Source organism: Hyalella azteca, unplaced genomic scaffold (assembly GCF_000764305.2).
Source record: "Hyalella azteca isolate HAZT.00-mixed unplaced genomic scaffold, Hazt_2.0.2 contig4564, whole genome shotgun sequence".
In the NCBI taxonomy this organism is placed as follows: Eukaryota; Metazoa; Arthropoda; class Malacostraca; order Amphipoda; family Hyalellidae; genus Hyalella; species Hyalella azteca.
The window spans coordinates 17,401-38,453 of NW_025934777.1; the positions used below are offsets into that span (position 1 = coordinate 17,401).

The 21,053-nt window shown below is 37.9% G+C and overlaps 2 protein-coding genes across 2 annotated transcripts; one reads left to right on the forward strand and one right to left on the reverse strand.

The window, feature by feature from the left end:
* Nucleotides 1–515: 515 nt before the first annotated feature.
* Nucleotides 516–8,350, forward strand: LOC108670308 (putative glucosylceramidase 3). Its single transcript, XM_018157770.1, has 13 exons — nucleotides 516–552; nucleotides 618–677; nucleotides 2,181–2,354; nucleotides 2,759–2,894; nucleotides 3,149–3,302; nucleotides 4,087–4,247; nucleotides 4,631–4,709; nucleotides 5,742–5,897; nucleotides 6,605–6,749; nucleotides 6,977–7,056; nucleotides 7,248–7,358; nucleotides 7,776–7,942; nucleotides 8,179–8,350. The coding sequence occupies exons 1-13, from the start codon at nucleotides 516–518 to the stop codon at nucleotides 8,282–8,284; spliced, it is 1,566 nt and encodes a 521-aa protein (XP_018013259.1). The 3' UTR covers nucleotides 8,285–8,350.
* LOC108670311 (beclin 1-associated autophagy-related key regulator-like) lies at nucleotides 8,343–19,865 on the reverse strand. The gene is made up of 9 exons (XM_018157772.2): nucleotides 19,642–19,865; nucleotides 18,366–18,471; nucleotides 17,957–18,038; nucleotides 16,159–16,274; nucleotides 15,732–15,853; nucleotides 13,767–13,915; nucleotides 11,946–12,120; nucleotides 10,352–10,522; nucleotides 8,343–9,869 (listed from the first exon to the last, which is right to left on the reverse strand). The coding sequence occupies exons 1-9, from the start codon at nucleotides 19,806–19,808 to the stop codon at nucleotides 9,668–9,670; spliced, it is 1,290 nt and encodes a 429-aa protein (XP_018013261.1). The 5' UTR covers nucleotides 19,809–19,865; the 3' UTR covers nucleotides 8,343–9,667.
* Between the last annotated feature and the right edge of the window lie 1,188 nt (nucleotides 19,866–21,053).

The window sequence follows — 21,053 nt, forward strand, 5'->3', positions numbered from 1 at the left end:
GCTTGGTACACATCGCCCACAGTATTAGAAGTGATTACGATAGGCGGCGTGAGCCAATATGAGCCACAACAGGCATGGCTTCATTTGGTACACATCGCCAGGAATAATGACAAATTTCAACCCTGAGCGATGTGCACCAAATGCGGCCACGAATTTTACGTGACACAATGACAGAACATACCGCTGCAGAGCTGCACACAACTTTTCTCCTTGCTATCTGCCGGGTAACTGAAGATATTCAAGTTTGAACCTATCGCCCGTACGGCATTCGGGCCAAATCAGCAATCGCGGCAAGGCGGTCATTTTGATCGGGGTTCGTCGTCGTACTTCACTCGCAGATTGCACCAGAAAATCATGAAATAATACGAGTATGAAACATTGTAGTTATATGTGTTGCAACTGATCCTCTTGGGCTAGTTCATATAAACTAATCATATATTAGAATATAAATGGTTCTTTGCTATGAACTCCTTCATCTGAAATTATTCTAATATTCAAGGACTTCAAGAAGAAAGATGAAACCTACTTATCTTAGTACCATCTTCGTGGGAAGTGAGTGTGCTGGAATAAATCCCAGCATTAGCTTAACTATTAGTTTTAGTTTTAATATTTTTTAGTATCCGCGTACACGGACAGGCTCGTTCCGGAAGCAGCCGTACTTCTCCCTGCCGTTTCAGGTGAGAAATTTGCATCAACAATCGTAACTATCGTAACAAACATGATGTAAAAAATCGCAGAAGTTTGCAAATCATTGCTATTGAGATTCCAACTTCACCGGATTCGTATAAAATTTCAAATTGATTAAAGGGGATAACATAAAGGAAACTCCTTTTTATTCTTTTCAGGTTAATAATTCTGTATTTCCCACAAATAATTCCAGGGTGGTTACATAAACCTCAACGTATTGAGAATGAAATGTGGTTTTGATAAAACAACAATAATCCCAAAAATTATCAGCATTGCCAGTGCCAATAATCAAGCTGCCATGGATTCAAGCTAGTTTCTTAATTGTTTATTCAGCTCATCGGATGTGTAGTTATTTCAAATTTTGGACGGCGGAATTAAATTAATGGAATTCAACAACGTTGTATGGAATTGAAAACCCGATTAGAACCAGTTCCTGCATCTTAATTATACAGGGTGTGGCAGAGAAACTTGCTTATTTGAAACATATATTACAACAACACTATTGAATACATAGAAATAAAATTTTCTATAGCATAATCAAGAAGAAGTAAATTCTACAATTTGCCAGTTTCAAAGATGATATCATGCGAATGATTAATGACGTCCGTTATTGTCAATACATTATGTCAGTCGTGTCCGAAAATTGGTGTCGACTCTCACCAGCATCGCACGCAGCCTCACGAGCATCGAAGTCCCAAGGAATCAGTTCCTGGGCGACAACAATCTTTTAAGGAGGAACTTCAATTCCTCACGAAGGATCTGTCTAACTCTAACAGAACGAGCTGATCGATAACCCAAGAACTGATGCATGCTTGCGAGCAGATCGTCGCGGAGACCTCAAGATGGATTGCCGCACCGCTTCGATGTTCTGCTGAGACCTTGCAGTCCTATGGAGCCCAGGCTTCTTCTTCTCCACATCTCCAGATTCCCTGAAATTCTTAACCCATGAAACGATTGCCTGTCGTCCTGGAACACGGCCTCTAGGTCCCACATGCAAGTGCCGACGAAATGCTCGCCGTGTGGCGATGATTTATTTACCACAGGCAAAATATGCCTCAACTGCAAAAGCACGTTCCAGTTCGTCCATTCCATGACTATTGCAAAGAAAAAAATAAAATAAATTAATGCGGCTCATCTAAAAAAAATTGTACAGTTTACTCTTTTGATTAAGGCCCTCCTTAAAGTTATCGTAGCAAATCACACTTCAGGAAGGCTAATTCAAGTAAGCAAGTTCCTCTGCCCCACCGCCATCCTGTACATGGACGAACAACATACAAGGCGCCAGAGAAGATTGCTAGAGGCTTAGCGGAAGTTTAGAATGGATATATCAAACATCGTTTAGGATAATTTGTCCTACATGGATTCAAGTTTTTCGATAATACGAAAAGCCTTTTGCGTCTTAGAAATGAAATGTAGTTGTAGACATCACTTCAAACCAACTCCACTCCCAGTGCCTCAAATTGGTTGGTTATCATCAGTCCTTGTGTGTCCAGGCCAATGCGTGCAGCGACAATTTGAGTACGAGAGCTTCGTATGTGTTTGTGACGCGACGTTCTGTGATGAAGTTGGTGTGGTGGCACCGCCCGCTGCCGGCACCTACAGCGTCTACACGAGCTCCAGGGACCAGTTTAGGCTCGAACCGAGTTTTGGCAGCGTCGAAGATGCACGTGAGTAGAGAATAATTTCATGAGTCCCTACCGAAGATTGCGAAATAAGGCTTTTATTAATTAATAATAATATGATGAATAATAAATTTGTTGAAAAATCTTTGGATCATCAGTGAAGCCATTGCTTAGTGAACGTTCTATCTGGATTAATAATTGCTCTCCTCCTTCGACAATAAACATATATGTCTGCAAACTATTTCTTTCGGTATGCAGGACCCTGCGCCTAATATAATATCGTGTATAGTGGAGGCATACTTTTTTTAGAAATTTCATTACATAGGCAAAGTTCAGCGATGACCATAAGCGCTGAATTGCGCGATTGCAAAAGTGAACCTTTATTGATAAAGTGACATTCCACAAACATCTCAAGTGACATGCTTGTTCTGACTTGTTCTGGCTTATAGCCTCTGGCACCGCATCGATCGCCGTCAGTACCGCCAGTCGCTATCAGTCGATGATCGGCTTCGGCGGAGCCTTCACTGATTCCACGGGACTCAACTTCAACAAGCTCCCCGCTCAGGCTCAGGAGTTTGCTATCAGGTCAACTAGTGTTGTTTCAATAACATTTATTATAAAGTTTGTTTAAAATTATCCATCAGTTTCCTTAGGAGTATCCAGAATTTTTTTAATTGGTTGTCTAACTGAATGTTGATAAGATTCGAGCCCGATTATACGACGAAATAAATTTATTAAATTTACCCATATAAACAAATATTTAGATTTTTATTACTTTTAGCTCGAAATGACGCAGGTTGGGGCAAAATTGACTCATATAATCTGCATGTGGCTTGCAGAGCCTACTTCGCTCCTGAAGGCATCGGCTACAACATTGGGCGCATCCCCATAGCGGGCAGCGACTGCTCCACCCGCCCCTACTCCTACGATGACCACGAAGGAGACATCGCTCTTGAACTCTGGGCCCTCGAGCCCGAGGACTACGATTACAAGGTCTTGGTTACATTAAACTTTTGAACACTGCTAAGTCTGTTATCCTGTTGAGCAATGCATTAATTAATCTCAACCAGAATTTAATGATTAGTTGTATTCGCTTCATACATGAATTGAGGCAAACATTTGTGATATCACTGTCGGTTTCAGGTTTATTTTCCCGTTGTGATGAATTAAATGAATAATTTGATTTTTAATTATTAAAAAACACTTCTATAATGACTCAAATGTTGCTCCAAAACTGGCGTATCGAATTCCGGTATCGGAACTGTAAAATTTCTGTGATGTCTAGCATCGACGAGAGGCCAAACACGGCCTGTCGTTAATCATCAACTCTTACACCATAATAAATAATTATTATACTATTTCATCTTTCCAGTATAAAAAATTCTATCAGAATCTTGCAGGTCAGCGCTTTAAAAAAACGTATTAATTAACTGCACTCTTGAATTAGTAATTATATCAAGGATCTTGAAAAATTTCAGAGTTGTCTAGTTCAATAAACTTTTTCTATCAATCAGAATTCGCAATCACGTTCAACAACCTTAAGAATCATGTTCTTGCAGGTCAGCGCTTTAAAAAAACGTATTAATTAACTGCACTCTTGAATTAGTAATTATATCAAGGATCTTGTAAAATTTCAGAGTTGTCTAGTTCAATAAACTTTTTCTATCAATCAGAATTCGCAATCACGTTCAACAACCTTAAGAATCATGTTCATTTACGTCCTATGAAATATATGAAGCGAGATCTCTGTGTGCAATAAATTTCCTCGCGATCACAGTTTCCGTACCTGAAGCGCGCGCTGGAGATCAGCCCTCGGGAGATATTCTACTTCGGGTCTCCGTGGGCTCCTCCAGCCTGGATGAAAACCAACGGAATGTTTAATGGATCTGGCATCCTGCTTCCTGAGATGTGGCAGCCCTGGTCCGATTACATCGTCAAGTGAGCCCAAGTTTTTTAGTTTATAGATATAGAAAATATGTTTCCCAAAATATGCAATTTAAAAATATTTATAATTTATCGTCAATTTTCAATGGAGTGATAGTTTACTGCTAACATTTAGAACCAGAATAATTATTTTTTAAATAGAATATGGTTGCGACATGCATCATAATCATTAATCAGTTATACAGCTCTCATCTTCATCTGAAGTAATTTTGAGGTAAATAAAAGTCTATAATGAATCAATTGAATTTTTAATTCAAAATTCATGCGAAATGAGTTGCATGTTGCCCAGTTGAGAATTAATTAATCACACTATAATTTAAAATTATGAAGAATGAATTATTTTCCACAACTTGGAAATTGTTGTCGGGCCTGTGCAGATTTGTTGAAGCCTACGAGGCAGAAGGCGTCCCGATTTGGGGACTGACTCCGCAGAACGAGCCTCTTTCTGGGTATCAGGCGAGTAATTCTTATTTGCATAGTTAATCGGATTCATCGCGGTTGGGAGAAATAGTTTCACGTATCTCGTAGGGTTTTACGTACTTGTTTTGAACTCAAAGATTGTAATGAAATACCCAAAGATTGTAATGAAATAACCCCAACGTAAACGGTCGTATCCGAAAAAAAATCGAACTGGCTCATTTGCTACGCCCAACAAAATTTCGGAAGCCGGTACTAAAAAAGTCCCATTAAACTATTTAAATAATACCTAAGTGCATGAGGAATATCAAGCGATAATGAACGTCAATACAGGCAATACATTTAAACTGCAATTGCCTGACACAGTGGCACAGAGATATGCTAATTCAATAAATAAAGTGAGGTTGGGGACAAAGGACGGCAGAGACTCGCGTAAGTTCTAGCCTCTACAATAAAGCAGAATAGAACGGATGATGATTGTTCTAACTCCAACAAGACGCAGAAAAGATAATTTGTAAAATATGGACGCCATTCGACAATCGAGTTTTATTGGGTATATATGCTCATGAGAGTACGAGCTATAGAGCAATTTCACAGATTCCTTAGTGTTTAAACCTAATTATATTTTTTAGACAACGAGAAAGCAATTTATCTTTTAGAAATTTCCGCAAGTTATCGTATTTATCGTAATCACTGACAACAAATGTTTTCAAACTGTACCTCAAATGAGCGATAGGAAGCGACAAAAACTAATATATATCCAAAAATCTAAAAACATTCCTGATTTGGGTGCTGTATGATCGCAAAACATGGATAATAATTAGCTGCAAAGTCAGCCAAGAAATCGGTGTTAATAAATACCACCCTTGTAAATCCCACCATGCATGTCAGTGCACTCAAGAAAACAATTGATAATGCGTTCAATGATAGCCGGATGCCATCCTTATAAATCCTACCATGCATGTCAGCGCTCTCAAGAAAACAATCGATAATGATGTGCAGTACACATCAATGATGTGTATTGCACCCTCTATACAATGTATAATATAATAAGAGATGCACATCGCACAGGACTGGGGCTGGAACACGTGCGGCTGGAATGCGGAGGACATGCGAGACTGGATCAAACTCAACCTTGGCCCCACGCTGGAGGCCGCGGGCCTGAGGAGACTAAAGATGATGATCGACGACTTCAACAGAGATACTTTACCGGACTATGTCATTCCGGTAACTGCTTTGAAAGTCCATGCTATTTTAATTTTACTGCTATGTAGTCATGCNCACATGATAACAACAAAGAGAAAATCCCATCTCATGAAATAAAAATAATAATAATAATAAAGCGAAAGCTTGATCTTTTTTCGGGGTAACTTCAACGAAAAAAGCTTCTGGGAAGGTACACCAAAATTACGCATTCTTATAAGATGCACATTTTGTCTGTGAAAAGTTTCTGAGACGATACATAATTCGGCGTCCCACATTCACTTGATTTTGATATTATCGCCTCTACGCAAGCCGTAGTCGTTTAAAATTTATTTGACTACCAAGTTATTAGATGTTCTTCGTCATCAATTGTGAATTCGATTTGCATTGGCAGTCCATAAACGCTCGAGAAGATTGAAAATGGATTTAACGTCTTCGTCAAATCAACCAAAACCTACACAAGTCACAGACGAATAAAAAAATATGAGGTTGCTCATTGCGCTTGTCTTTCAATGATTTTATAAAACTCTCTGCCACAGTCCTTGGAAGACCCGGACTCGAACAAGTACGTTGACGGGGTAGCTGTACACTGGTACTCTGATACTGGCGTCGGACCGCAAGTTCTTGATCAGGCCCATGAAGTTGATCCCTCGAAATTCCTGCTCTACACTGAAGCAGAGGCTGCTGATTGCGCTTGTGTTACAATGATTTTATAAAATTCTCTGCCACAGTCTCTGGAAGACCCTGACTCGAACAAGTACGTAGACGGGGTGGCTGTACACTGGTACTCTGATACTGGCGTCGGACCGCAAGTTCTTGATCAGGCCCATGAAGTTGACCCCTCGAAATTCCTGCTCTACACTGAAGCTTGTGAAGGTCAGCAACTCTTTACTCAATTAAATGCACAAAATTTATATATTTAGAAGCTGCAGCAATGCAGAATTTTTTAGCTGTCATGAAGCCAGTCCGCTTATTAATTGTTTTATCGAAGAAGCTGTGAGGAGTAATGTATACGAACTACTTCAATATCCAACATGACTTCAGTAATCAAGGGAAGGGAAAATTTGAACCGGAAAACTGATAAATTGTTGTATTTTATTCAGGATATAACGTTGAAGGTGCCTTGAGTGTCATGCTCGGATCCTGGACTCGCGGAGAGCACTACTTTGACAACATCATCGAGGTGGCGAACACCATGATCTTTGAGTTGTGACCTGACAGGCTGCATGAAAGTGTTTATAAATAGAGTTGAAAATGCTAATAGTTATTAAATGAAATTAAAACTTCGTAATAATTCCATTCTGAGTATGAATGAGACAAAGATAATGGAAAGTTCAGTTGCCTAGGCAAAGTCACAATTTTTAATTTGCGTAGGACTTGAACCACTGGTCCGGAGGTTGGGTGGACTGGAACATGGCGCTCGACATCACTGGAGGTCCCAACTGGGCGAACAACTTACTTGACTCGCCAATCATTGTCAATGAAGTAAGCACGAATATTTTTATAGGGTATTATCCGTGAGCGAAATCCAAAATTATTATAGAAATTACTCGGTGCAGCTGCACTGCAAGAGAAATATCGTAGTTAAATTTGCCTTTGCTCTGATTGTAGGCATCTTTAAGAACAAATGGCTTTCATGTGTCGCAACTTTAAATGCTAGGAAGTTAAAGTTTCACTAAACAATATGAAAATAAGGAGAATTTATCTATTCTAGTACCACTCTTTGATTGACTCTCATACAGGTCTGCCGCTTCAGGACCTCGTCCTTTCTCCGTCTTATAATATTACCTAAGGCTTTCCGTTTTCACTATTTGAAGCCTTTTCGCCAGTAACAAACTATCCCTCCTCCCATGCATTGCTTCGTGTAATGTAGCTAATTTCAATACATTTGGCCCACCGCAGGCGACCGGAGAGTTCTACAAGCAGCCGACCTTCTACGCCATGGCGCACGCCAGCAAGTTCATCGAGCGCGACGGCGTGCGCGTTGACGCAATTCCTGACAACGGAGGACTGCGCTCGACTGCCGTTATTAATCCCGATGGCACCATCGTCGTTCTCGTCCTTAACAAGTGAGTTGCTCTTTAATATGCCTAATCACTTTACATCAAAAGCTATACTTTGAACCACATCAATGGCAGGAGACAACGATCTGTACGTGCGACGGAATTAAAATATTCAACGAATCCTACAAGTTGTGTTCATTAGTATACATCATTTTCATAACTAGATAAAATTGACTATCATCAAAAATAAGGTAACAGCCTCATTCAACAAAATTCCTGCTAATAATGACGCCATGTTACAGAGACGATGCATCATACGATATCAGCATCGCCATTGACGGCACTCGCTACGTCAACGCAAACCTGCCCGCCAAGAGCATGCAGACGTTCCTGGTGGCGGCGGCGTGAGTTGCTGTGGCATCAACTGGAGTTGCGGTCTGCTACTAATCATGAATAAAACTTTCAATTTTGGCAGAGCTGTTTATTTTGTCAAGTCTAAGCTAACAAATATTTGTGTCATTACGCGCACATTCGAACATTGAATGCATACTTAACATACATGGACGAGTATAGTATCACATACACATACGCAACATAAGACTGCCCAACTTCTACCACAGGCTGAGGTCACCGAGTGCTTAGGGCTCAGTGGTAGCTCACAGCAAGTGGCAGGTGCTTAGGCAAACAATCTCTTCTAATTTCAATTTTTACGAATTTAGAAGTATTTATCCAAATAACTTTGTGACCTCGAATTTTTGGTTGTTTGAAGAATACGGCCCGTTTTATTCAACCTAACAGACCTTTATTCATTTATCGGGGATTCCATCACAGTCGTTAGAAATCATACGGGGCGATGAACAAATAAAGAAAAACATTGCCAGTGATCGATGGAAGAGATGAGAGAAATTACAAGACTATTGGTTTCAAAATCCGCAACATAATATAAGAAATTATTTTCATCCAGAGAGCATAACTAAAAATTAAAGAGCTTGAAGCAATTTCGTAAACAAAACACCCAATAAATGAGATATGGGCATATTGAACTGAATTCAACATTAACTTTAGGAAGCAGTGTTAGTTATTTTCTAGGAGAAAGGTAATTTGAGGTAGAATAAGATGAACGTGTCGAGCAAATAAGCTTTTTGGCAATTAATACTGGCGGTGCAAAAGATCGCACCGCCGAATCTGTTGACATTTTACTACCCAAAAATTGTCCATCGCACAGAAGTGTCGAATGGATGGTCTCTAGCTGCTGAGCACTGCGAAGAAGAGTCGTTACAACTATGAACACAATCACAGGGATGCTTTCCGCAATACGATTACTTGACTTCACCATTGCAACCTGCTGTAAGATATTAAGAGATCTTTGCCGAGTTTAATGACAATGGGCACCTTAAACTTTATTCCAAAGACAAAGACAAGCAATGGAAGAACAACTTAATGAAATGCTACGATTAAATCCAAATGAAAAAATAACCTCGCAAGATTCATGGGCAAATTAGGGTCTTTATTACATGTGACAACTGAGTTGAGAAATAGAATAAAAACACGCACCATGAGATTACTTCGGCGGAAGAGCCAACAATGTATGCACTTCAAGATCAAACAAAAATTGTAAGCACGAACAGACATTGCAAGATCAGTCACACGAAGGCTTAAGTGATTTATGAACGTACAAATTAGAACGAAAACTGAAACATGGTACCAGCGCTTTGAGTTCATATGTGACTGTTTCTAAATACAATATCCGGGTTAAGAAATTAACCAATAAACTAGTGTCCTGAGATTGGTCTAAGTAGCGGCTAAGTCGAGGTCTAGCGACGACACGACGTGGTAGTCGTAGAGGAGCTGCTCGGTGTTCTCGTGCAGGGCCGAGTTGAGGTAAGGCAGGAAGTTCTTGCAGCGCGTGTAGGAGCGCAGGGTGAGCGCCCCGCTGCCGCGATGCAGCTCTCTGTACGCCGCCTCCGAGAGGTGCACGGCAGGACTTATCTTTCTGCAATGCGAGCGAGGCTCTCACTTGGGATAGGGTTTTGTATCTCTCATAGGTTATAAAAATCAATTCTTGATACAAATAATAATAATAGATATAAATAATAATTAATACAAATTTATTTGATGGGCTGTTGAAATGATGTATGTACTGGAACTATTTCATGTAACAATCTACACTGAAATTCTACTTTGAAATTGTATGCCATAAAAATCTACAATTCTCGTGCCCATTAAAGTAAAATTTCGTATTATTCTCGAATTTTTCTGCCAGCAATTACTTTCATATACATACATTTATTAAAAAAGTATTTATAAAATTTAATCCAATAGCTTACTCCAAACTGGCGCAATATATATTCAAGTCTCACTAAATTGCTCAACCCTTCCTGAGGATAAATATTAGGTAGTTTATTTTATCAACAAAATTTGAATTATATATTCATCTTAGTTCAAAGGCACAAGTGCTAGACGCAGAATTCTGACGCGTGACTGAGGTGCTTGATGACGAGCACGAGGTTCTTGACGATGCAGTGCAGAGAACTGAGAGAGTCGGGGGCCACGCCCACGGCCGTAGCTAGAACCACCACGTTGATGCTCAGCTTCGTCAGCAGAAAATTCAAGACTTCCTCCGTCAAATCGTGGTCGTTGAATTCCCTGCATTCAAACAATAGTAATCAATATCAACCAGATAAAAATTGCAGATAATTTTTGTAGTATTAGAGATCATGTCAATGAATCATTTTGGGGCATTATTTGAAATTACTTCTAGCATTCTCTTAATAACTTCGCGAAAGTACGTGCGATAGTTAAAGAAATTCGAGCAAATGAACACTGTTCAGTTGATTCGGAAGGCACGACGATTAAAACGCGTATTCATTCAATGGAAGTATATAAAAAACTCTTAATAATAAATATTTTTTTCTGTACAAACTATTAGCATTCTATCACCCAAAAACAGAGGCAATATATTCTTTGCACTCATCTAGAGGGGTAGTAGGGCTCTGAATCCATTAATCTCTATTGCTCACTTGCACCACTATTTTCAATAATCTTGAAATGACATTATTGATTTTCTGATATTTTAAAGAAAGATTGAAGCAGATTAGTACCACGCCAAACACTAACGTACATATAAACTATTACAATATTTAGCTTTGGGGGCCCCTGACTAAAGCATCACAGCATCAGAGAGAAAAGTCTCTCTTTATTCTCTGGTCACGAGGCATGGAATAAAGTGCATCACAATGGTGATTAACTGCAAACCTGGCTAAAAATATTGACTTCACAAGGGCAATGACAACTGCGAACCTGGCTAAAAATATTGACTTCACAAGGGCAATGTACAGTGTAACGGTATGCCACGCTGACTCAATCATTTGGTGACGGCAAAATTCTTCACAACATCTATGAAGTATTTTTGCCAAATTGTAGCACAGCGCGGTTGCGGAAAAAATTATCTCCTACTCTATCAAGAAGTTTAAGATTCTGTGCATGGTGGCATTCCCGTATATGTCTTATGTCCATTTTCAGACTAATTACGTGACTAGACTATTGTTACTGCGCTTGATCTTACCAACAATGACGAAGCAATTTCATGGTCTCGAGCTGTTGAAAGTTCATCTGTTGAGTGCTACAAGGTTATCGTCCAGGTCTAGGGAATTATTGAGTGTACTGGGTAATGTTTTCCTTTGTTGCTGGCTACCTAATGTTGATCGAATATAATTATTACCCTTAAAAAATTGTTGTTGATTGATTAATATCATCCATTTAGGGACAGCAACTGATAATGACACATAGGTATAACAGTACAGAAAATAAAATAGATATTAATGTATCACGCTCTCCTGCAACAGATTATTAGGTGAAATGGGACGACACCTTCGATATTTACTATCAGTGGAAAATTCGACACGCTGGGTTGCACCTTTCAATGAACTACACTTGTCATATCTACGTGTATTGTATCGGGATGGAATAAGAGCCTTTTCGTCACCGTGAAGGCAAATTTTTGCCAAACTTTTGGTACATCCCTCTAAGTATGCACTGAAGAGAAGCGTGTAACCGAAGAGCTACTGACGCGTGTGAGAGGTGATGGGGCAGGACGACCTGCATGAGGCAGGCGATGATGTTGACGAGGAGCGTGACGTGCGTGAGCGCCGCCGTGATGCTCAGCACCCGACACGGCATCTGGTCGCGACCCACCGCCCAGTCCGGGCACGTCGCCTCCACGACCTCGTCGCTGGTATGCACGTCTGGAGTCAACATTTAAATAAATCAGAAAATTTATTCTATATCCTAAAGAACAACATTCCTCTTGAATATTTCAATCGTAGGTCATTGTACAGTTGTAACCTAAGAAGCAGCTTCATCATTCAGCAGCTTGTAGGTGCCTGATGTTGACCAGCAGCTTGTAGATGCTTGGTAGCAAGCTCACCATTTGCACTACACCACTAGATACTATGGATCAGAAAGTAATTTGTGCCCCCGACAACGCACATGCAGCTAGCCATGATATGTAGGCCTGTCAACAGCCTAAGATATCTTAGAGGTGTGCTTTTTTGCATCAGTTGGATAACTACATGCACATACTTATATATTATAGGCATTTTTTTAGAACAAGAATCGAATTAAAACTGTTAGAAGTTAAATACTAATTGCAGCTCTTCTCCCACATTCATAACATTAATTGTATACTTGCCGATGCGTAACTTCAAATGCATACATAGCAAATACGATTTTCTGAATTTTTCAAGCCAGACCTTAGATGCATGCTTAGAAATGGCGTGGTGCATGAATAGGGTGCATGAATAGAAGTTTAATTATTTACGAAGCACTTATTGTGGCGTCTGGTTCAAACGAATTTCGATGGCATGTGACACATTGGTTGAATAGCAAGCGAGAAATAAATGGAAACGAGGAAGGATAAAAATGACCAAGCACTTGATTTACCTATAGGCTCTACGAAATAGTTCGTCTTTAATCATATCTAGGCTGTAAGTTTCCATGAAGTTCCGAGCCCATCTTTATGGGCAAGAAGGTAATGATAATCATCTAACTATTAGGCATGAATTGACGGTTGTCTGAAATTGTAGCACACAAAATCATATTCGACCAAAACAATGCCAACCTGAGGCTGTAACTTATCTAGATCGCGCAAATTAAAAATTTAAAAATCTTCAACCAGCTTAAGCCTTCAAAATTTTTCTTGCACAGACTTAGGCACACGCTCCTTTTGTGCCATTACTTTTGCTAGAGTTTTAATTATATTTATACTTCAACACGTTATGGATCCTATTCATATAGCCATTCATTCTGCACAGTGAACTGGAATTTTAATGCTCTTCATAAAGCATAATGTGATCGTCAAAAAATGTCTCTGCAATGTAGCAAAACATTTTGGCAAAAGTGACGTGTGCCGCCATAAGCACTCAACCCATAGATGTTTCAGCAATTGAAACAGAATGTGAAATTTGGCTTCCTCTTCCNATAAGCACTCAACCCATAGATGTTTCAGCGATTGAAACAGAATGTGAAATTTGACTTCCTATTCCGCCTCATTTCAACAGAATTTTATAACTACTTTAAATTTCTCATAAAAACTACTTCCAATAATACCATCAGATTATAGCTACGTACAAGTTGATAGAAATGCATACAGGTATTTTTTCATCAATTTAATTTCTGTAAATTTTAAAGTGGATTTAATTTCTTCTATGAACTTGATTCGTAAGTGTAAAGAGCGATCATTTAAGTCATTCATAAATTCTACAGAACATATGGTATGGCTGGACTGCAATTTGGATAAAAAGAGTAGCTAAATTTTCTAGTCATTTTCATTGATGAACTAGTTGATACTATTTATTGCAGTTAGAAATAAATAAATTGGACTGTTACTAACCGCTTGGTATGAAGTTCAGGAGGGACCCTGAGCCTGGGATTAGCAATTTACTGATGGAATACAAAGAGAAGGAGTAAGCGTCGTCAATGGACCACAAGGAGCCCTCAGGAGCTTGCATCATTAGTTGTAAGGGACCCGCACCTTCACCACTGTGAATGATATGTTACATTAGGATCTATATAATGGAAACAGTATGCTTAAGGGGACCGGCTACCCTAAAATTCTCAATTTTGGCGTTTTCCAGTTTTTATGCTTATCTTAAAGCTTACTTTCTGACGCATCGAACGGTACCAGAATCATCTCTCTACGTCGAAAATTGATTTCGTGACAGCTCCCCAAAGGGGGCGGTTTTGAGGCCCCTACAGTATAAAGTCATGGATTAATTCGAAGGCTAGACACACTAAAAAGGAACGTCTGACGTAAAGCGGCCAATTATGGCATTATCCGGTGTTTATACTCATCTTAAAGCTTACTTTCTGACGCGTGTAACGGTACCAGAATCATCTTTCTACGTGCATTTTTACATACACAACACACCGTGGAACAGGGGGCGGTACTGGGCGGCCTTCAGTAATCCCTATGAGAGTAGTTCGAAGGCAGGACTATAAATACAGCCTGCTGTCGCCAAAGCAGTTAGTGCCAATCACGACAGCGAGGTGAGAGGTGTGCAGCCAGTTGCTCTATGCCTTCCTGACTTGGTTTGAGGCTTAGTTACGGCATCTAGGCTACGTTACGACTCTTTTACGTCATTTTACGTGCCACGCGCCAGTTTTTTGGGCGTGGTGAAAACCTCCTATTGCTCTCACGGCAAACCTATATCCTCCTACAGTTTTCAAGCTACAGCAATGAGACATATACCATTCGATTCGTAAAGACCATACCTATCGATTTGAACATCACTTTTTTGAATTTCTGTCTGGTTCGTTTTTTTATATGGGGGAGAAGGGGGGGAGGGGGGAAAATGAGAAAACCCATGTTTGAATCGACAGGTATGGTCTTTACGAATAGAATGATACGTGTCTCGATGTTGTAGGATGATATTTGTAGGAGGAGATAGATTTTCTAAAGTACCCGTTTTTAGCCGTTTTCTATGAATTTCACTTTTCTATCAATTTTTTCGCAAAATTCATAGAAGCAAAATTTTTTTTTTACATTTTACATGTTTATGTGAAGTTTCATGATGATCGGAAAATAACTGTAGAAGTTTTTCCGGAGGGTAGCAGATCCCCTTAAAGTAGTAATATGAAATGTAACAAATAGAATATAAATTAAAAGCATGGAAATTATCATTTGCACATGGCATTCTTACACCGTCATCACTGGGTAAAAAGAATTGCACAGCAATAAAGTACTTTGAAAGCACATAAAAAGCCAGGTAGAAAGTAATGCAGGGAAACATCTACAGACATGGATTAACTTGAATTGTCAGGAGACATTAATCATTTAGTTGAATTGAGCACTGGCCTGGTTGCTTTACAGGAGCATAAAAGGCACAAAAATGAATCTGAGATAAGTTGGCCTCACATAATCTGTGTTTTCAAGTAAAAATGGGCTAACTTTATATTATTTTGTGACAAAAATTGGTTTCCTCAGTATTGATTTCTTGGTCTAATTTAGTCCGTGTGCATGAATTTTGATGTAAAAAGTAAAAATATTTTTTATTGGAGAATACTATAACAATGTGAGTTAACTAGACGTTTGTGTCCTCTTAGCGATTGCATTAATCAACATGAAATAATCTAGGCCTATACTTTCAAAAAAATAAGAGATCCTAAGTTCATCAGCCAATCATTGACGGCCTTTCTAGCAAAATCCACCGATGGCAGACAAGAAAATAGAGCATAAGTATTTACGTTCACTTAGTGAGTTTTGAAAGTATGGCCCCAGCTTTGTTCAACTGCATGGTGGAATCGTTGCTTCATATCATTTTCCTTACTTTAGCATTAATTATGTAGCATTATTCACCTGTGACGTTCCCCCAAATACTCGAGAGGAAACACAAAGCGCAAGAGATCATCAATGAGTGCGCAGCTATGAACCTTGAGGCGACCACTAATGTCTTGCAGCTCCTTGTAGTGCATAGATGCCTGCAAGAAATGTTCAAAGACATTCTAAGAATTATTCACTCAAGTTATGATACAATTCAGAAATAATATAGGATTATGGACATTTGGATATTTGACAAGTTTATACAGATTGGAGCAAAATTATTGTATTTTTAATGAAAATGATTGTTCATTTGCATTTCAACACTTAAGGTAGAAATATTTTCAACAGTACATTTAGAATAACAAAAACAATAAAGGGATCATGAATGATAGTATTCAAGTATTGATGATATCCTGAGTACAAACTACCGTACGGTACGGTACTTTCTATAAAATTGTTTCACCTTTTTCTTGGTTGAAGCCAACATTTCCTTGGCCGGCGCCATGCTGCTACGGTAACGCAGGTTGATTCGATGTCTATGCTCGATCATACTGTCTGTGCGCTGCGATTTTTTGTGCACTGCTCATTTGTAGTGTTTGATTAATGAGCAATAGTAGTGAAAAACTTAAATGTCAGCCATAGCTTCATAGATATAGTCATAGATATGCATAAAATGGTTATTTGAATAATTAATCTTGAATGTTACCTTACATATGATTGTACAATAATTTAGGTCAAATGATTGTTTACATTGTAAATTAAATGTAAATTCATTTGCCAAGAATATAGCAAGAAAATTCACCCAAATTTTAAACATAACAGTCTATAGTCTTAGACAAGCCCAATTAACATAAAAAAAAATTAATAATATATATTTCATAGATTTGAATGAGAAATTTGCATGGTAGTTATTGAAATCAAAAATAAAACAAAAGAAGAGAAAGTGACAGGACTAAACTAATCTATTAACAATGTTAAGTGGAAGGGTATTATTTAAATAGAATGGTTTCTTTTTAAAATGCCTACTGTTTTTAGAGTATGAAGCAAAGGAAGATATTCAGCAGCAGGATTTCATGAAATCCATTCTTTATTTAAATTTCCCGTCACCTTCGTTTTATCATTAGACAATATTTCCAATCTCAGTTCACATTAAATACATATATTTAAATGTTCAAGCAAATTTGAGAAACATGTTATGTCATTTTCACTTAAATTGTTTATGTGACTTTCAATGGGAAAATTCTTATTGATAATCCTTGAATTAAAATTTATTCTTTTAATTGATTAAAATCCCTGCCAAAAATATTAAAATAGTTCAAGATATTATTCTGAATATTTTTTCACAGCATGCATTAGTTAAATGCCTTGTATTGGTCATTACAAAGGCACAATCAAAGCTGTTAAAGTCGGTACCATAACTGAACAAAATTATAGGATAAATGATGAAGCATTGCAATGCAAAATATGGGGGAAATAAGTCTAAAATAGAGTGTAAACATTCAAAATGACAAGGAATTAGAGGCCAGTTGTCTCAGCCTGCATGGTATATAAGTGGGTAGCTCCTTGGGCAAGTTTGTATCTGATGCAACACTGTTAGTGTTAAGCTTATTACTGCTGAACACTTTAACACAGCAGCATCCACTGGTGATTTAAATTTCACCTTTTACCTGATGATTTATAATCTCGGTTCATTCTTTAATGTTAAAATATTTGGTTTATAGTACAATATTTGATTTATAAAAATATTTTTGCTTTTAATATTTATTAAAAGCATTCTTTAATATTATTTATTTATTCTTTAATATTTAACAATAATATTGATATAGGTATACAAAGGTACATACCTATACATGAATAATAACTTCTATTATAAATTCGTTATTTACCTATATTGATTGTGCCAGAATTTTTCAAGGGATGAGAATGGATCTGGTCACTAAAAAAAATTATTCTTTATAAAGTGAATTTTGGTGGTATAACATTCATGGCACAAGGAATGTTAAGGTTGACAAGCAAACTCCAAGTAATAAAACATGAATGAAAAATAAACATAAAATTTTTGTCCTTGGTATGAGAGTACCGTACCGGTACAATGTTTTAGGATTGAAGAAAGCAGTTTCCATGCACATAATGGAAATTTGTTCACCTAACTCATAACCTGATTTAAACCTTCAAGCTTCTTACAACTTGATGCTAGCAGTGGTTTCCAGTAATGCCTTAAATTTCAAAGAAATATTTATCACAAATTCTAAACAACTTACAGAGATCATTATTCCTCTTCAGTTCAATGGCTGTGTTTTGCATGTTTTCATTCTTCTTCTTCTGTTTCTCAATTTGAATCATCTGAAATATAAAGTCATTAGTTTTATATTAAAAAATTGATAAACTGCATGATTCTGATAACAAGCTTCAAACAAACAGCCTCACAAAGTACATCAAACATATTCAAAACTATTTATTCAGAAATTAAGATCTTCAGTACAGTACAGTACTGAAAATTATTATAAAAAACATAACTAATGAACAAGTAACAGTGAATTAAATATTTCAGAGTAACTACTACACATGACATTTGAAAATATCAAGATGATCCTTGAAACAGAACAAATAAACTTTTTAGTAAGATGATAAGAAATAAAAAATATACCTATTGCAGAAATAGCCCTTTACCAAAAGCGATGCTCGTTGTTTTTCTTGATCAAGTTCTAGTATTTTCTGCTCCAGAAGCTTCATCTTTCCTCTTATTCGGAACACATTCACGCAGATATCCATGTACCTGCAAATACAAATAACTTGCTGACCTCTAGCTTGAAACCATAACAAATCATGACAATACTTACATCTAAAAGAGCGACTAAAATGCTACTTTTCTACATAGTCACCTAACCAATTAAGGCACTTATCATGGCAGTGGACAAGCTTTAAAATTCTTTCATCATAGAAATCAGCTGCCTGTAATATCAGCCACTCAGTGACTAAGATTGTGTGGGAAATTTTCCCACCTCCACCCTACAGTCCCAACCTAGCACTGAGTGATTTTCACTTGTTCCCAAAGATGAAGAACTGGCTAGCAACACAGCATTTTGATGATGACAAGCTCTGGGCGTGCGTCACTTGAGTGGCTGAGAGATTGCAGGCGGGAGATTTCTATGACAAAGGAATTTCAAAGCTTGTCCACTGCTATGATAAGTGCCTTAATTTGTTTGGTGACTATGTAGAAAAGTAGCATTTTAGTCACTCTTTCAGATGTATGTATATAGAAGAATATTTTTCCTGGGCCTAGTTTTTGTTTTATTACACAACATTCCCTACTTTCTGAATAGCCCTTGTTTCAGTATTTTACACTTTAGCATTAGAGTTTCTTGAATTTTCAGCCGCAACTTTGATTTATTAATTAAAACAGTAGTACTTGCCAGAACAACACATAGGTCCTACGGTTAATTTTTATGACCCATACTGTATGCATGAATTTACACAGATAATTTTCAAGGTTATCAGAGGCAAGCCAAAAATTAAATATTTGTTATTTTAAGTTAATTGGATAGCAGGGGCATCACCAGGTCTTGAGGACAGGGGAGCTAAGATCCCTAAGATTTATAATAATATTGAGGTTAATAATTGACTTCTTGTAAGATTTTCTATACCAATTTATATTTATACCAAATTATGTTGAATTTTTAGGGATTTCTTTTATAAAAAATTAATAATGACTAATAAACAAACATAAAATCATTTGCAGGGACTTTTGGATATTCTAGGGTTGCTACACCCCTCTAAAAAAAGCCTAATGATTTCACTGTAAAATAGTATCAAAAATGAAATGTTGACATAATCTTGGTAAGCTACTGTTAGGATTAAAACAGTGGTATATGATTGTGAAGGTGCCTATCAAATAATATGAATGATGAGTTGTGGATAAGACATATACTAGAGACAATTCACCAACCTTTCTCCATCACTTTCATATTGACTATGACAAAATGTTCCAGAATTTAAACATTCAACACAGTAAATGACTTGTGATTTTGCATTACACAAAGGACATCGTACCCTAACATCACGGTTCAACATAGAAGAAGCTGTGCTTAACATTTCAGAAATAATTTGAACCATTTCATCTAATATGAGGCAGTCTTTTATCCTGTTTTATTTTTTTCAACTGATAGCTCTGCACAAAAAAAAAAATATTCAATCATAAATTTGGTTTGCACATCATCTAGGTTAAATTATTTAGCAACAAGCCTCATAGCAAGCAAGAACTAGAGATATTTCTCAGCATAGCTCTTCTTATACATAAAGATTCCATATCAAGAAAACATGCATGGTTCTTGACACATATCTCTGAGCCCTTTCAGTCCCAAGCAGCAAAACATAGAGAAGCAAAATTAGTATGGAGTTATTACTTGCCCAAATTAGCAATCTATGCAGGGCTTTAAAAACTAAATGTCTTCTGTCCTGAGCTTGCAAAGGAAAACTGCTGATTTGCCATTTTGGTTGGTTGTGGTTTGCATGTCATTAATAAGTCATTTGTGCACATACCTATAACTAGTTTTAGATGGCAGAATTTGTTGATTTATATGCGTGCGATTAACGACCAGAGAATAAGTTGATTTAAATTATCAAAGAGTCGGACAATTCTTCAGATGACATTGGTAGATCAAAAGGCATATATCAGGAAGTAGTTTAGTTTATTAACGACGTTTCGAATGTAACAAACATTCATTTTCAAGTTACAATGAGCATTAAATATTGAAATTCTGGTGGAAATAAGTACATAATATATGTAAATGGGATACTATAGTAAAATTTTGAATCAAAAAATCACTCTGAAAATCATTTCAAAGTTCAGCCAAATCCGGTAGTTATAAAAGTGGTAGCAGGCGTCCAAGTCGTAGAGACGATGAGGCTAGCCATCTTCGGTCAATTAATGTCAGGCCACTGCTTGATGACAATGCTGGTGGGTTCCCTCAGCGCAAAGCGAGTGACGGTCTGGTTGTGAGATTGTCGCATGTGGTTCCCTTGCCCTCCGGGTTGGAGGTAGCTAATGAGACAGCGTCTCGGTGTCTTGGTTGTTGAGGGAAAACGCGAAAATGGCGCTCGCAAAAACTCGGGAGTTTTCCGAGAGGCCGTTGTGGTCTATAAATTTTGCTTCAAAGAAGGTTGTAGACTTCTTCATCTCATGGACTACATCGGACACTTTGGATCAACAACCAAGACACCGAGACGCTGTCTCATTAGCTACCTCCAACCCGGAGGGCAAGGGAACCACATGCGACAATCTCACAACCAGACCGTCACTCGCTTTGCGCTGAAGGAACCCACCAGCATTGTCATCAAGCAGTGGCCTGACATCAATCG

What these genes read in the sequence shown, in the direction of transcription:
- LOC108670308 (XM_018157770.1), top strand. Translation starts at nt 516, where the DNA reads ATGAAACCTACTTATCTTAGTACCATCTTCGTGGGAA. An exon ending in TGGCAGCGTCGAAGATGCAC is followed by an intron (nt 2,355 to 2,758) that starts GTGAGTAGAGAA and finishes TCTGGCTTATAG; the next exon opens with CCTCTGGCACCGCATCGATC. An exon ending in CCGAGGACTACGATTACAAG is followed by an intron (nt 3,303 to 4,086) that starts GTCTTGGTTACA and finishes TCGCGATCACAG; the next exon opens with TTTCCGTACCTGAAGCGCGC.
- LOC108670311 (XM_018157772.2), bottom strand. Translation starts at nt 19,808, where the DNA reads ATGGTTCAAATTATTTCTGAAATGTTAAGCACAGCTTCTTCTATGTTG. An exon ending in CCTGAACTTCATACCAAGCG is followed by an intron (nt 12,121 to 13,766) that starts GTTAGTAACAGT and finishes TGTTGACTCCAG; the next exon opens with ACGTGCATACCAGCGACGAG. An exon ending in CCCCATCACCTCTCACACGC is followed by an intron (nt 10,523 to 11,945) that starts GTCAGTAGCTCT and finishes GTTTGAATGCAG; the next exon opens with GGAATTCAACGACCACGATT.